Below are 17938 nucleotides of genomic sequence, written 5' to 3' on the forward strand. Positions count from 1 at the left end.
AGCATCTTGGTAAATATCCTTGTCCTTATCCTCTAGCTAACAACAAACACCACAAACAAAAAAGGCATTCAATATTTTTGCTCTCTTTGTTTCCAGGGAGTATTGTGAAAGTAATTATTCTGTTGTATTTAAGAGGCCTATTTCATGGATGGGAAAATGTATTAAATTTCATTTGGCAGTTATTCAATCCTAGTTAATGTTATCTCCAGAGATAACTGCTTCAAAACAGGCTTTCAGACCTCAGTCACTTCTATTCTACCATAATCCTTCTAAATGAGTACAGAATGGGAACTTTAGGAAACTTGTCATCAATTTCTAGACCAAGTAATGACACAAAACTGGATATACTATTACAAACATTTTGGTACATCAAAACTGAAGTTTGTTATGAATGGCATCTGGTTTCAAATTTTAGACATAGCATTTGTTGTTGTTTGTTTTTAGAAAGAAGAAGAAGAAGAAAATGGGACAAAGACAGAAGTCCTGGTAGCTGTGACTTACTGTTACTTTTCTCTCTTGTTTTTCCATTAACACAAAAGAAAAGCTGATGGGCTTTCACTGTAATTAGAAACCCATTGATACAGAAAACAGTTTTGGTGTCTGAACTGTAATCTCCCCATGAACTATCAATTATACATGACAGTAGTAGAGTACTAGATTTCAGTTTCAATTATCTTGCCAGACCTCTGTCATATTAGAGGAAAGCAAACTTATTTTTTCAAATGGACAAAACACCATTTAGTACAAAAGTGCGTCTTTTAAAGAGGTGGGAAACGGTCATGCAAACTTTTTTAATGCCTCACAGATGGGAACGTAGAAGTTCATGAAATGGCAGCAGTAGACAGATACTGATGGAACAACACCAGAGGCACAGAGACTGCAGAAAACAAGACCTACCTCTAATAACCACCTGTGTGGGAAAAAGAGCTAACATCTGGGACATTCCAACCACACACATAATTTCCTTATTTCTCAGTTTAAAAAATATCAAACTATTTTTCTTTAATACATGTGACTAAACCTTTAAGAGACTTTTCATTAACATCAGATCTGGATTCAATTCTTTTGCTTGGATTTTTACTTGATTCTTAAAATGTTCGTTGGGAGAAGATTTCGTAACTGTCTTGAGAACACCTACATTGTTTTCCAGAAATATCACAGCTTCACTTACGCTGTGTATGAAATGTAAGGTAATTCCTTATTGTGCAATTCTTGGAGATTTATTTAATATTTATTCTCCTGATAATAAAGTAATTTTCAAGAGGATTTAAACATGATCTAAATGATCCCGACTTTGGCAGTGCTTGCCTATCATATGATCAGCTGGTCTTAAACTCCCTGGATGTTCACCAAAATGGTTAAATGAATGATTCTGTGCTATAGTTCAAGAAATGCAAATGGATTATGAGCTGACCTCAGTTCATCTTTCTTGTACTAACTTATATGTTCCATCTATTAAAACTGTTTCACTTCTCTTTTCTGTATCTCCACCCTACACTCTCAATTCTCGACATCATTTTCCTATGGTGGAAACCATAACTGGATGCAGCTCACCTAGGGGGACAGTGGCAGGAGATGGACAGAGCCCATTCCTGTATCTCTTCCTTACTCCGAATAGTAGGCCAGTGAGTAGGTGGTATGGAACTAAAGTTAATCCATCCTATGAACCAAACATATCTAGCACAGAGAGCAGGGTGAAGTCTAGCAATGATGTGTAAACAGCTTCTGTTTAGAGGGAAGGAAAAGACAACCGAACACTCGACTTACACTTGGAATTCTGAATGCCTCTGTTGCAAGCACACCTGTGTGAGTGCACAGTCATGCTGCTGACCTCCACACACTTTAGCAAGTCCAGGCAGCCCATCCCTAAGGATCCCTAGGGATTTACCATTACCAATTGGCCTTTATTTTTTAAATGCTTTTCTTGTTATCCAAGTAACACACGTTTATTGTAACATATTTGGAAACAGGAGAAGTGTAAAAAAGCTTCACCTAAACGAATGAACCATGTCTTCACCATCTCTTTCTAAATACTCATCATTTAAATGCAATATTCTCTCCATGAAGTGGTCCCCTGCAATACTAACGCTTCAGCCCAGCTCTTGCTTGCTGTAGGGATCCAGTCTAAGATCTCCACCTTGTGCTGATGCATCCTTCACCTAGACACCTAGACCACTGCAGTTCCCTCCCATGTTTAAATTCCTCACTACAATGTTTAATTACCTGTGCATGGCCCCTCATCTGCTGGGTTCATGCCCACATCACTAAGGCTTGAACAAAGCCCTCCCTGCTCTGTCTGCTGGGCTGGTTTTTCCTCCCAGCTCACCAACTGCTTCTCTTTTATTAGCTCCACAGATCTCCTTACTCCAACCCTTCAGGGCCAAGTGGATCTCCAGAAATCTCCACTTTCCTGTCACCAAACTGAGCTGACTATGCATCACAGGCACCACCCTTAAAACACACTCAAGGTCATCGTTGAATAGCAGGGCGTGAACTTCAATGAGTTTGTTTTGCTGCCTTTCGTAAAGCCTTTACTGTTTCCATTTGCGAGCATCCCATCCCACAGTTGCACATTGTGTAATAGTACAATGTACAATTAGATGCTTAGTAAATCACGAAACAAATGGTATGGATCTGTGAGACTGTGTGAAATCTAAGGCCTCTGATATTGCCAAATATACATTTAGCATGTTTCTATCAAGTAATAAACATTTCACTTAATTCAACAAATGCCTTATGAAAGTCTACTATATGCAAGACACTATACTGGCATCTGCAGGGAAAAATTATAAAAGACAGACACGTCTATGACTTTACAGGCACTGATATTGTAATGGTGGGATAAGATCATTACTATACAAGGCAAAAGACGCTGAATGTCCTAAAAGAGTACAAAGTCATCTAGGGTTTTAAAAAACGATGAAGTCATATCCATTTGGGAAACCAGGGGACAACTTTAAGAAGAACATGGCATTTTAGGCAGGTTTTGAATGATGGAGAGAATTTTGATATAGATTATCCAAATATATTTTTTAAGAGCTGATGCTTAACACCATTAAATAACATCCCCACTTGAAGTGAAAGTTTCGTTTGACATCAGTAAGTGGCATGATTTAGGCAGTGTATGTGCGAAGAAGCTAGCAGCGAAGGACTGTGTGTTAACATGTGTTTTCATATTGTCAGACCACATACTTCTGACAAAAAGCAGATTTTTGTAAAGCCCTTTGTAAAGTTCAATGGCTTTGCTACAAAGTGAACAACAGAGGGCATTTTGGACACAAATGGTACCTCACTGTACGTGTGTATTATTGGCCCAAATGATTCGCTCTTATTTAATTGCCATGAAGTCTTTCATCTCGCAGCTATACAATAATAGTTTCCATATGACCAGTGGCTCTGCTATAAATAAGATCAAAAGCAGAAGAAAGGATTTAATAAAAGAAAATGACATTAAGAGTAGCATTAAATCAGGGGAAAAATACCAATATCCAACTCATTTTTTTTTTTTTTTTGAGAATAAGGCACCCAGAGTACTAAGCAGCTTCCCCAATATCTCATGAAAGGTCATTTTACAAGCAGTAGGGAGATGCAGAACCTATTGTGTGCACCTTAGAGCGGCAATGATTAAACTGTGTGGGTGTGTGTGAGGGGTAGCGGGCGGAATGTCCCACTCAGAGTCAGCCTGGAGAACAGGTAACAGACCAAACAGTGAATTTCACATTGTAAACCGTGCAACTGCAATGTGACAGTGGCAAACATCCATTCATCTCTCTGTCCTTTTCTGTTCTATTTAATGGAGAAAGACTTTTTGGTAATCCAGAGTTTCTCAGAGAATCATAACATTGCTCAATGCTAGTACATGAGTTCTGAGAAAGGAAGTTTTTTTTGGCAAGGCACAGTGACTTGATATGAAAAGCCAACTTCCCAAACAAATTTTTTTTTCTAGTTCTTAAAAAAAAAAAAAAAATTACAATGTTAATCTCTATTCCCGACTGGATAAACAGCTGCTAATAACCTCCAGCTCCCAGGGGAGGAGGCTTATTTCCTTTCATCTTCAGACTGGTGGATACCTGACGTGCACTGGCCTTTAGTGGTTCCACATGTTTTTTGCTTTGCTTTTTTCCCCTAACTGCTTTGGTATGGGTCTTGCCAAGTCGGGTCTCTTTTCCCCCTTTCCCTTAGATCGCATCCAAAACCTCAGAAGATATAGTCAGTTATGTTACTGCTTATTTGAAATAGTAGTTCTTTTACTGTTGGTGTGTTTAAAGAGGAAATTCAAGCACTTATAATCTCCAAAGGAGACTAGAGCCTTGGGCTCTTGTATCTTGAAGCCCTGTGAGAAAAATGACCATTTTAGTTTCTTTCATACTGAGCTAATTATTCACTTGAGGGCTGGTTATGTTCAAAAATACTCAATTTCTAGTAGTATTGCTAATGCACTTACTTATGAATACTTTTATCTGTCTGTGTTCTAAATAAAGGAGCAAACTTCAGTGCTTTTTCTTCTAATAGAAAGTGCCCTGCAGAAGGCTCCAGAGCCAGCCAGCCCCCGGAGTCTTTCTCACTTGCTCCCAAGCACCTGCTTTAATGGTGACCTCAGTTCTATATCTCAAGATTCAGACATTTTGCAAAACAGCTTTTTAAACAAAAACCAGCTGTTTCCCATCTAGACTACAGGGGGAAAATTTGGGGCAGCATACAGAAACATTACCCAGAGACTACCATTCTCCAATAACTTTCACACACTTTCAGCTCCAAAAGAGACCCGTCCCTGTGCAGAAGCCAGGGAGAAGGCAAATGTGAAATTAAAATGTGGAAACTCAATACTGTGGTTTTTGACAATGTGTCCAATTAAGTGCTTTAAAATGAATGTGGCTATTGTATCAGGACAATGCTTCCCCAAAGATGTCATTTAACTAATACTGGACAGATCTTTTGGTTAAACTCAACTTTATAGTTCTAAGAAGATTTATGGATATAGAGGAAGCTATAATTATGCACAACTGTGAATGTCAACCAATTAGGTAGAACCCTCACATTACAGAAAATGCAATGCTACAGTTTTTTTTTTCAGTTCTCAATCCTAAAGCTGCTTTGCCTAAACCCCCTCCTTACTATGAACCCATTTTAAACTTCTGTTTTCTAAGCAATTAAGATACTTTTGATTTGAAAAATTTACAGCCACAATAAAAGTTAAAATAACACAACGGCCACGGAATTTGAAAAAATATAAAATGGCCAAGGCCTAATCTTGGCTTTTAAACGGTGCCAAGTTGCTCCAGTATTTTCTGTTTTGGTATGAATGACATAACCGAATTACTTCATGAGTTGCTACTTTAATTCCTAAGGGTGGAAAATTCCATGAGTTAACTTAATTTGGATGTAAAAAATATACATGAAAGCTCGCTCTTCCCGTGGACATTCATGTGAAATAGTCGAGCCAACTGCTGGAGCTGCCATGCTGTGGAGGGGCTTCTCACCCAATGCAGCCCTGGCTGGCAAGCTACAAAGGCTGGTATCATCAGGCAATTTTCCTGCTTCCATTTGGGTGCACGAGCCTTTATTTTCTGTTTTTGTCTTTAAATCAAGTTTATTAAATGGCTCTGCAATGCCTTTTCTAGCCTGTCTCTAACTGCTGAAATTCTATGTGGATTCAAATACGAGCTCAATGCCATCTTTTCTGGGAAGCTTTTCTTAGCTGTCTGAATCGCTTCTCAGGTCATTTCATAATTCTGCCTTGCATTATAGTTAGACTCGTGTGTGTATTATCCTGCCACCAGGATAAAAGGCCTGTTCGATCAGATACATTTATGCATCCCCAATAGCATCTGAAACACAGCAGATGCAGAATGAGTGAATGAACGTGTGTATTTTCTAATATATACAATATACACTTTTCCCTCCAGAAAATCTGCTTTCTTGGGAAAGTAAGGGTAATATTACATTTTTTTTAAATGCACAGTTGTGCCGATTCCAAATTATGGATAGTTTAAGTGTAAGATTATGTCCTTGTAACAGTTCATTTTAAAAATGATGATTACTGTGCTATTAAAAGTGTCTGCCTTTTTTTTCCTCCATAATTTAAGAAGAAAACCATGTTAAGAATATGATGAGGTTATAGGGTCTGTTTTAAATATGTGTGTGTGTATATATCTTTTATATTTTAAAACTGGGGAAGAAAACAAGGTTTTTGTTTGTGGTTTATTTAAAATTCATGACTCCAAGATGCTAAACACTAGAGAACTAGGATTTGTTTGTCCTAGGTGCAGAGAGAGCAGGGTTTTGAGGTAAACATCCAACACTAGAGTGTCTATTTCAACATCATAGGGTCTGAATTTGAGTAAAACATGTATTAATGTGAAAAGAAGGGGAAATACATAATGTGACCAACCGCGTCCACATCTAGGCATGCACAGTGTCCTAATCACTTTTCTTAGGGGTTGCTGAATAGAGCTTAAAGGATCTCACTGCTATTGCGATATTCAAAATCTTTTGACTTAAATATTTAAGTTAATAGAGAAATACTAAGTGGTAAATTCAAGAATTCTGCAGTTGTTATAACTAATCCATGGCTTAAAGAATTTCTTCAAGTTCTTTTTCCTCCCTCTTTTTTCTTTTCAGTTTTACAAAATAATGTACATTATTGATAAAGATCAAAACTTTCAGTTGAGGTTGCTAATCTGCTCTCTGAAATACTGGATAGTTGTGCAGATCAGGAGAGATGATGGAACACTAGAGAAGGCAAATATCCTAATTTAAAGAAAAACTAGATAGTAGCTATTGAACGATGATGTTGACCACCAATAGCTTGGGTGAAATTCTATAACAGGCTATTTAGAAAATAGTTTTGAAAGTGCTCTGAAACAGAGGCATGGCCCCTCAAACTCAGTCTGGTTCCACCAGAGAAAGGCATTCTGGACAAACCTCATTTCCTGCTTCACAGGGAGTGCTGCACGCCTGGCCTCTTGGGACAATGCTACAGCCGAAATGAGAAAAGGTGGGCAGCACAGTGTGTAAGGAGGGAGACAGAACCAGCTGAGAGATTAAACTCTAAGGACAGAAGACAGCAGATGTGCAGAAAGAATGTCTAACTCTGAGCCTCAAGGCCTTCTGGTCAATTCCCTCCCCTGGAAATAGTTTTATTGGTGGCTTTGATGTAGGCATTAGTAATACCCATCGCATTTGCCAACAACAGAGATGGCAGAGTATGTGACTGAAGGAGGGCTTCAGGGAAGCCATTAAACAGGAATCAGGCTGAAGCTACAATATGACTTTCAATGGGGTTTCATGAAGTTTTGTACAGAGACAGGAAAAAGTACACAATGAGAATGGGAGGTATGCGGCTTACAGATTTCAGCTGATTACAAATTGAATATACATCAGCAGGACAATGAAAGCATCAAACACAACAAGTTTTGTTAGGTGGCCTTAATGAAGATATAAGGTACTGAATGGGGGAGGAGACAGATCTACCCCAGTCTACTTGGTACTTGCTTGAGCACTGTGCTCAGTTTGCGATTCTACACACCAAAAGGTTCTTGCAGAGAAAAAGGCATCCTTGTTAAACTAGGGAGAATGCACTGGGAAGTGATGGTGTTCATGACAGGGAGTCCAAACTTTTCTTCAGGTGAAATATTTGAAGATACTGAATGTTTCATCTAGAGGGAAAAAAACTCTGAGTAGACAATCTTCAAATAACTGAGTTTCTCAACTGCTTGTTGGACTTGACTTGGGGACAATTCCATTGGGCAGAAACATAAGGACTGTAGATAAAAAAGCAAATTTGGGCTGGACATAGGAAGAACTTTCAAATATTTGATGAAAATGAACTTTATGGGCATTTGGAGCTAGTCACCCTTGAAGGAAGAAGGCTGATCAAGTCTTGTTGACTGCTTGGTGGGGAATCTGCAGAAAGATTTCAGTAGAGATCATCTTTAATGCCCCTGAGAGTCCATGGGAATAACTGCTTCCAAATGAAGGATGCACTCAAATAGACACAGAACTTTATAGAATCAAAACCTGTGAAAGCCCAAGAGAAGCAGGACTAAAGATGCTGATGCCTCTGTTGATCTATCTTTGTTGAAGAGGTCCATATAGAAACAGAATTTTCTGACTCCTGCGGCTCTCATGACTCTATACCAGTAAATGCCACAACACGTCAATGCCCCCTACCCTCTCTTTTTGCCAAATATTATTGGCAGAGCTAAATAGCAATTCGTTGCAGGCAGTCTAGGAGCAAGTAAAAAGTTTTCTTGGATTTCATTAGCTAAATCAGAGTAACAGAATGGTTTTCAATATCTATCACTCACAGTTCTGAAATGGTTATGGTATTAGGGGAGAGAGGAAGTCAGCTGAGCAGTGTAGGATATAGTACAAAGAGTGCTAGTCTAGTTGCTGTTTCGTCTGGTTTCCTTGTGTGTGTGTGTTGGGGGGGCATGGTCTCACTCCGTTACCCAAGCTGGAGTGCAGTGGCACTATCTTGGCTGGTCTCAAATTCCTGACCTCGAGTGATCCACCCAGCTCAGCCTCCCAAAGTGCTGGGATTACAGGAGTGAGCTGCCATATCCAGCCTCTTTTGTCTGGTTTCTAATCCGACTAGTGAGTACCCATGGTTTGGTCACTTCCCCTTCCTACAACTCAGTCTTCAAAAGAAGGGCAATGGGCGAAGTGATTTCCAGGTTACTTTTAGAATCTAAAATTCAGTGGTTTGAGCTCTTAACTATATAAGGAAAACTGACTGAAGTTGTCCTATGAAGCCCTAAGAAGTAAAAGCTCTTGTGTATTTAATGTCAGTTAAATAAAAAGAGCCTTCTTTGCCTAATGAATACTTTTGATAGACTGCATTTAATCCAAAGTAAAACTAAAATTGTTACTGAAAAAGAGGAAAACTGGGCTAAGATCCACTTTTATTGGTGGTTTCTGAAATGGCTTCCACACCCCCCCCACCTGCAAGACTCTGGAGGGATGCTGTGGAGGACAGGTATGGGGAGTCAGTTTCACAGGACTCCCCCATCCCTAAGTCACCTAGAACAGTTTCTCATAGGAGATGACCACTCCTCCACCAAGCAACCATGTGACAGTTCACTACTGGTTAAGAGCTGGGCCCCTGGTCTTTTGGAGGGCATAGCAGACTGGCAGGCAGCAATCTGCTTAAATACACATCTTTTCCTACTAGTCTGTGAATTCCTTGAGAGCACAGAGCCTACACTTGGTAACCATGGATAAATGTTACTGAAATGAATAAACAGGCTTTAAACAAAAAGGATCTGAGAGCTACCCTAATGCAATATATGAATAGTAGAGAGGATTTTTAGCTCCATGATCCCATCATCACTGACTCTACCAACAAATCACCAGGAGCACACAGAGTCACATAAAGGCATGTTTGATGTGGGTTTTGTTCTTACTCAGTTAAAAAAGAGGTTAGGAAGGTCATCTGAAAGGCTTCTTTCCAGGTCTCATCTGTGGATCTGAATACTGAATGAATAATGGAGAGAATTGTATTTGGAAAATTGCCCTTTCAATAATTTATAAGATATCTAAAATTTAATATCAGGATTTACCATGGAAGTCTCTGAAGCAGAGAGGGAACCCCAGTTGGTAAGAATTTCTACCTAGGGTAGTGAAGACCTGGCTGTTTCCTTATTCTCCCACATGCAGAGATTTCTGCTTTAATTCTAGAGGACAAATGGGTGGTTATAGTAAGAAAAATAACTAAATAACTTAAAATTTGCTACCTCAAGGACCCTGGTAGGGAGAGTTCACACCTCTTAGGCACTCAGCACAAACATATCGGTTTAAGAATAAGTGGGTAGATAATGCGGGTTTTAATCTAAGCATGCCACCAAATTGGAGGGAAAGTTCTCTGTACATTTGGGTAGAGAGCTGCTCTGGGAACCCAGCCATGGAATACCTGGAAACTTCTTTTGCCAACCAACACTTAGCAAGGTTTGAAAATCACAGGCTCCGAGCATTTAAATAAATTATCAAAAGGTGTTCTCATAGATAATCTGTGACGAGTGTGCCTGGTAGTAAAAAAGAGCATTGAATTTGGACTTGATGTGCTTGAGTTTAAATCCAGCTGCGTGACTTGCGACTAACTGCTCAAACTTCCTAGCACTTTACCGACACCTGAAATGGCCACTATCGTCATCCTCACTGGGCGGCTGTGAAGACTGCCTAAGACAATGCACGTGGAGCGCCTAGCAGAGGGGTTGCCAACTCATGTGGCACTCAGAATCTCTATGTTAGTTTCTTCGTTTCTTTTCTCCTGTTTCTATGGATGATCTATTTACGGGGGTCGGGGGGAGAGAGACAAAATGTAGTATGTGGGACTCGAGGAATTTACAACAGTTGGTAAGGCAGAGTCATACCCATAAAAGATGCAAAGCTATGCAGAGCTGGGTAAGACAAGTATCTAGAAATGGTATGATTCACAGGGCTGTAAGAGTAGAGAAAAAAATGGCTAGCATGGGTGGGGTAGCAAGGGAAGGCTTCCTGGAAGAGGAATGATTTGAGTCAGTACTTTGAGAACGGGTGAGAATTAGGTGTACAGAGATAAGCAGATAGGACTGGACAAGACAGAGGGATACAAAAGTACTGAAGGAGAACATACAGGGTGAATTCTGGGAATACGCACAGCCTGGTCTTGCTGGAAGACTTGTTGCAGATTGGAAGGGCTCAAAATAAGGCTTTCGGTAAATGGTAACAGGCTTCAAATGCTGAGCTAAGGAATTGATCTTTATTCTGTAGATAATGGAAAGCCAGGGAAGGTTTTTGAGCAGGAAAGAAGCATAGCTGAATAATATCATCCAGAAAGCTTGTAAGTATACAAACATCCACTCTCGTGTTATGAGCCATGCCGCTGTGAAAAAAAAATCCCTTTCATTATACTAATACTTAGTCAATCACTGAAGACCTACTTCAGAACTCCAAGGAAAACATTTTATGAATCAAAAGCTAAGGACAATATGTTAGCAATTAAATGAGATAACAGCCAAGGCAGAACCACAGTTTTCCCCACCACGATTTCAAGCTGCTGCAGAAAGAAATGCTTATATCACCTTCCAAGTTATCAAGCCATTTTGTTTTGATTTTTGGAAGGCGGAGAGAGGAAACAAGAAGAGGACGGAGGTCGAGAGGATTCAAAGCTGTCAATTCTTTAATCAGAAGGAATTACTAAGGAGAGTTAGAAAGGTGATGTGCTCAAAACAAAAGCGGGACTGGGATGAGGATCAAGTTACCGCAACTCGCTTCCGCTCCAGAACAACAAACGAAGGTGTGTAGCTGGGAATGAGACTCTCACCAGTGCTTTCTGCTCAAGTTTCCGGTGCATGCCTCCCACGGCTACTTTATTTACTGCAGCTGGCCAAAGTTTTACAGCCTGCTTCATGTATTAAAATTCAAATGTGGAAAACATTACCAGTATCCTCCTTGAATTTTTTTGTTGTTGGGGGGAAGGGGGGGGTGAGTGTTTTATTCTCCTTCCCCTTAAACTTCCTTTTTATTGTGGAATGTATCAAATAGTCAAAGGCTAACTTCAGACTGATTAAATTCAAAAACTATTTCCTTTGTTCTTATGTTTTTGTTTTAAAATTCATACCAGTTTGCACGGGAAAGATACGCCAAACCAATCTCTTTCACACACATTAGTGTTTCAGGCTGAGGACCTCAGATTCTGGGGACTCACTGAATGGTTTTCAAGAAGAAAGAAGAGAGACTGCAAAACCCTATTTGGTTTAAAGGGCAGCAGGTTGATGACATGCCACATCTTTGGAGTTACGCTATCATCTGGTTGGCTCTGTGGCTGTCCTTGACTGAATATTAAATGTCTTCAGAGAAGAAAACAGGAACTTTTCCTTATCAGCAAAACTGGTGGCGTTATTGCTTGCTTGCGTGTGTGTGTGTGTGTGTGTGTGTGTGTGTGTAAGATCCAATCAAGGAGGATTCTGTGTAATATTGGCTAATTATTTCCTTTTTTCTACCGTTCTATAATCTCACTTTCCCTTCTACTGAGGTCAGTCCAACTTCCCATCTCCCAAAATAAGTCTAGTCTTTTCCTTCCATCCCACCTCTGAATCAGACTCAAAAAGAAGGCAATTCAAAGGTCAAATAGTTCCAAAAAGCATTTATGTACGATTTAATATTTAAAAGAACCACTTAACCTACATCTGGTATTTAAGAAAAACTTTACATATTTATGGAAAAGACTGTCTCTGAAGCAATGCCCTGGGTGCATGTTACATCCGTTTAACATATGCAAAATGAACACAGCTACAGAAATTAAACTATTTTTCTCTTGATTGAGAGCAGATATACAGAAATGGTTATAAGTCACAGATCTGGCTTTTAATAAAGCCAGATTTCTTAATTAAAAGCAGTATTGTTTAAACATTGTAGTTAAAAAAAAAAAAGAGTTGTACAAATGAAAATCTCATATTATATGCATCCCAAGTGTATTTAACACATTACCTGAGGCCAAGCTAAATTAAAATCTAGACTTTCCTTTTGTAAACTCTCAACAACTGCCATGAACATACAAACAATTTTTATTCGGTGATGAATTTTTAGGGCAGAGGTCAAGGCAAAGAAAAAAGATTTCACTTTGGCATTCAAAAATATCTTTCCACATTTTAGATGTGAGTTCATTGCTTCTATTTATAAACCAGTATTTTTGGTTTCAAATTGGTTGCAGATTTCAATACTACACCGTTCAGAATGGTACTCTTAAACATTCACTAAGAGAAACTGAAAGATGGACAGGAGAATACTATTAAGCAAGAACTTAAAAGAATCTCATCACAATTCATCCGTATTTTGCATTTCCTTTTGAAACCATGCTTAAGCAGGAAATGCTACAGTGATAATGGAAAATAGACCTTCATCCAAGCAACTTTTAACGAGCCTGTAAGGGACAAAACAGGACACTAAGGTGCTAGGAGTCCAGGTAGGAGCTTGTGATGAGCAGAACTACAGAGAATCACTCATCAAGTTACATTCTCCACCACTCTAGTCACCTCATTAATTGTCATCACTTAATATTCTATTAAGAAGAGCCTCTGAATCATCATAATCATCCTCAAAAAGAATTATCTCCAAAATCTTTTCAAAAGTAATGAGGAAAAATAAAATCCAATTGTAATATGGACAAATCTGCTTAAATATTATTCAAATAAAGACTTATTCTAAATAGGCAGAGGTAAAGCTACTCTATTAAATTACACAGTCCCACACAGTGTATGTATACAAATAAATATACCATGTGTTTCTATCTCCCAGACTCAGAACTGACAGACACTATTTTGGCTTCTTTAATTAAAAAAAAAAAACTAGAATTTGAATTACTAGCAATGTCCTATCATAATATGAGCTTCAATTGTACACTTTGGCCAGGGTCACCAAAGTGAGTAATTTCAAACACCAGCAATGACCCAGCAATTCACTTCTAAAGGGAAACATCTATCTGCACAAAACCTCAAACACGAATATTTACAGAAGTACTATTCATCATAGCCAAGGAGTGGGAACAACCCAAATGTCCATCATCTGATCAATGGATAAATTTAAGGCGGTATGTCCATACAGTGAAATATTATTTGACAGTAAAAATGAATGAGGCTCTATTATGTGGCAGACTATGGAAAAATTGCAACAGTCATACTAAGCCAAAGAAGCCAGTCAAAAAAGGTCACTACATGTTGCATGATTCCACATACTCAAAATATCCATAATAGGTAAATCTATAGAGGCAGAAAGTAGATGAGTGGTTGGCAAGGGCTGAAGTAGAGGGGATGGGGAATGACTGCTTATTGGGCACCAAGGGGTTCTTTTCTTTTTGCAGGGGGGCAAAAATATTCAAAAACTAGACTGTGGTGATGGTTGTACAACCCTGTGAATACATTAAAACACTTAAATTGTACACTTGAAATGGGCTCATTGTATGTTAAAGTATATCTCAATAAAGTTGATTTTTTAAAAAAAAAAACAGCAGCAACAGTATTTATACCTGAAATTCTAATTCTATATGATAACTACAGAGTCTACAAATTTTATCACTTACCATGAGTGAATGTCTGTTGGCTGAAAGAAGGCCAGTTCCATACCCTGAGCCCAGACCACCCATGGCTCCATTATGAGAAGGTCCGATGATTCCATGCATGTCCCCGTGACCACCAGGCATAGCTGTGGATGGGCCCACTGCATGGTTCCGAAGAACATGAATAGCATCATCCAGTCTTTCTAAACGATCTTCAATTCGGCTTTGCTGTTGGTTAACAAATGATGCAAAATTTCATTTAGCTCAAAATGTGTTTCCAAATTATATAAGTAAAACTTCAGTTGACAAAAACCACACTGCGGGTTTCTAAATACACGTTTCCAGTAAAGTGTATTTCCTTAAAACAATAATGCAAATAGTGTTGTTTTCAGAAAACCGATAGAACATGTTAATGTTAAAATTACAGTGTTATTTTTCATGAACAAACTAAATTCAATGATTATTCCAGGACACTATAACATACATGTGCTATACAGTACTGCCTTAGCTTGAAAGATAATTTAGATTTATTTCAGAAGAGAAAACATTCATTGAATTTAAGGAACTTACTGGCAGGCATTAAGTTAAAGAGTTTTAAACAATTACCACTGGAAAGATGACCTATTTATAGTTTCTTAACTAAATTACTTTCCTGAAGGTATATTTCTTTGGCCTTCCCTGTGGTATATGACACAGTGCTAAGTACCAAATCAAAGACAGGGAAGAGCATACGGATGATCATTTCTTGTTGAGTTTTTAACCAGTGTTTCTTGCTTTCTGTCATCAAAACCAGCGGGTGGGATGTAAGGGCCACAGGATGGTTACAGAAGAAAGTTAGAGAAATTCTGTCAACTAAAGTGATACAAAATTTTAAGACTGAAGAATCACAAACACTTGAATCAACCGTTCACTGCGGCATCTAATTGATTTCAAAGCCCCAACTACATTATAGAATTCATGACTTTAAACCATGAAATACCAACCACCTTTGTTCATCCTTGCCATTAGGACCCTAGTTTTTCACAACTCGACAATGCCTATAGTTTTCAGTGAAGAAAAAGGACATGTAGGTATGTATTCATTTAAAAACTGTGATCAATAATGGTATCAAAATTCCACGCTCCAGCGTATACTTTAAAATATACCATCTCATTGATCCTCGTTTCACATGTGTATGGGCAGGCAGGGAAGACAGTGATCCATTCCATATGGACATGAAAATGAGGCTCAAAGACACTAAATGAATTAATTATGTAGTGTCACACTGCCAGGAAATGGTAAAGTCAGAGTTGGAATCTAGGTCTTTTGATTTTAAATCTAGTGACTCTTTGCACTAGATTATGCTACAGCCAACTTTGAATTGGAATGGGCTGGGCAAACAGGTATACCAGCTCAATTGCAAGGGAAAAACAATTTCTAATTATACTGACAGGAAGAATGTGTGTCTAATATAGTAGTGTATTGTACAGAGCATTTTGATTTGGTGGGTTTGGGAGTTAAACTACCTCCCCTAGACTGCTAGCTTTGCTACATACTTATCTTGGAAAAGTTACCAAACCTCTTGGAGTATATGCTTTTTAATTTATAAATATGGGAATGATAATACATACTTACTTCTGAGTATAAATATATACAGGAAAAGAAATTATATATGTGCCTATCACAATTTCTGGCTCACAGCTTCCTGGTGGAGACAGCAGTTTCTGCTTGTGAATCTTTCTTCAATGTTCAGAATTCAAACAGAATGAAGCTGTGGTCTTTAACTATACAACTTGTCTTTACGATTCTATAGTTGGATAAAGCCTGGTTTTGACAAATAGGCTCCACAGAATAACTGATGAGGGTAAACGCTAAGACAACTAATTACTTGGATGTGGTCTGCAGATTAACTGGGCTGGGTAGTGCATACATGTTTCACCGTATGGTTCCTTTATTGGTCAAAATGCTTAGCTGAATGATTCACACACTATAGCAAGAAAGAACACAACAAAGGAGGGAAATCCACCTTTGTTTTTTCTTTTCAGATTTTCCTTAAAGGTTAAGCTGAAAGGGTGGAAGATAAGACAGCACTAAGGCAGACAGATAAATCTACGCCTTCTTCCACGTGTCATCTCAAGATAGGAGGGAGGAAAGAAAAATTCAACCCTGAGGAACTAAAAGGCTCCTCTTGCTCACTCTATTCCTTCCCACTAGATTCATGTACAGCCTACGTGCTGCAAAACCAGCGTTGTTCCATGCATATTTCTGGCCCCCACCATCATGAGTAGAGAAAAACTAAAGTGTCAGACACTGAATCATCATGAGAGTATTTATAATAATTAATTATGTCCATGGAAATTTTCAGCTATTCCCTCCTGGAAGAGTAGGCACTTCTCTACCACAAAGGATATCACTGGGTTTCTATGAGAAGGGAATCTCTTGTAAACCTGTTATTCTAGAAAGCAAAGAAGAGGTAGACAGAATCAAAATGTTCCAGGTAGGGGACTTGGCTGAAGTTCCAGCACTCTGATAGCAGGGAAGTGATTTAATCATTGACAGAGATATTTCCTAGAGATGGGGAAGAGGCCATTGCCTTTTCAGGATTTTATCTGGTACTAGATATTTACAGCCCTGGGCTTCCATTACAGTAGTATCTGGGTTCCCATCTCCAAATGGGAGCAAACATAGCTTAATGACTCTGGCTCCAGCGAGCTTGCGCGCTTAACGCTGATCTAAAGTTACTAACAGGGAAAATCAGAATCTTGGGGAGTTAAGGCGACTGAACAGGAAAGAACATGACTTGGAAATGGGTGGAACAGAGATTAGCAAACGGAACATACCAAAGAGTGTAAGGGTCCTTCATAATTAGGAGACGATGAGGCCTGTCCTCCATTTCTAGACCAAACAGCTGTGCCTGCTGATATTAAAATGGGAATTACAATCAGATCTAGACACATGTAAAAAGAAGCCTGCCAATATTTTAAACAGTCCTTGTGGAAATGGAAATGCTGATTTTCATTTAAACAATAAGGTGAATACATGTAGACTTCCCATATAAGAAATTGGGGACAAGGAAAACATTTTAAATGTTAAAATATGTAGACTTTACATAGACTCACAATTCCCCATGCTGGCTGTCTCCTAAAAGAGAACATTTAATTGATTCTGAATTTTGGCTAGAAGGGTTCCTGTGGAAGAAAAATTATCACTATGGAATCGAGGTGCTTTTAAGGGTACAAAAATGGGATTTTGTTAGAACTTCAGGCAAGGACAATTTATATTAAACCAAAATTCTCTCACCAATGGAAAACAGCATTGCTACTTGTTTTTAAAACGATAAATCTTGAAAAACTTTTTAAGGGAATAGGATTAGTTAGCAGTGATCCACTAAGCCAGAAATTTAAGGTCAATATATAGTAACAACTGAAAGTTTCTTCTGAAGAAAATAATTTTTTTTATGATTCACTAAACTTGAATGTAAAAAAAGACTGCTGTTAGAATACATATTATATGTCTAACCTACAAAATAAAAAATACTTTTAATTTAAAATAATACACATTCAGTGTAGAAAACTTGGAGAATACATAATTCAAAAAAGGAAAAAATAATAGCTATGATCTCACTGAAATCTCATGCCCCGACACTGTTAGCACTTTTTAAATCCACTCTTCCTGTCTTTTCTGGGTGTGCATGTATATTTTTATGCTAAATAAAAATAGAATATTTTGTTCAATTACTTTTCTTGACAGAATTTGGACAGAGCCGTCGGTGTGAAAATAGCAATCTGTCCCCATATTTGCATCTTCATAAAAGTTCTTTCTTCCTAACATGTGGTCTTCCATGATGCATTACCAAGACCCAAAAAGTGGCATCTCTAGCCTTGTTTCTGTGCCTTTCACTGAGAGCATGCTACTCAGGTCGAG

General features: G+C 38.5%; 1 protein-coding gene across 50 annotated transcripts in view; it reads right to left on the minus strand.

Annotated features, from left to right (window-relative positions):
• Window positions 1-17938, minus strand: part of TCF4 (transcription factor 4) — a 367193-nt gene that overhangs the window by 16936 nt on the left and 332319 nt on the right. For 30 of the 50 annotated variants that reach the window (XM_035271185.3, XM_035271176.3, XM_035271181.3 and 27 more), the window contains 2 exons: window positions 16855-16931; window positions 14060-14263 (listed from right to left, as the gene is read on the minus strand). In XM_035271185.3, coding sequence (XP_035127076.1) covers window positions 14060-14263; window positions 16855-16931 — 281 coding nt within the window. The remainder of the gene's footprint in view (window positions 1-14059; window positions 14264-16854; window positions 16932-17938) is intronic. The other 20 variants (XM_035271179.3, XM_035271152.3, XM_035271169.3 and 17 more) reach the window with 1 other exon arrangement.

The sequence above is a fragment of the Callithrix jacchus genome, chromosome 13, assembly GCF_049354715.1.
Source record: "Callithrix jacchus isolate 240 chromosome 13, calJac240_pri, whole genome shotgun sequence".
In the NCBI taxonomy this organism is placed as follows: domain Eukaryota; kingdom Metazoa; phylum Chordata; class Mammalia; order Primates; family Cebidae; genus Callithrix; species Callithrix jacchus.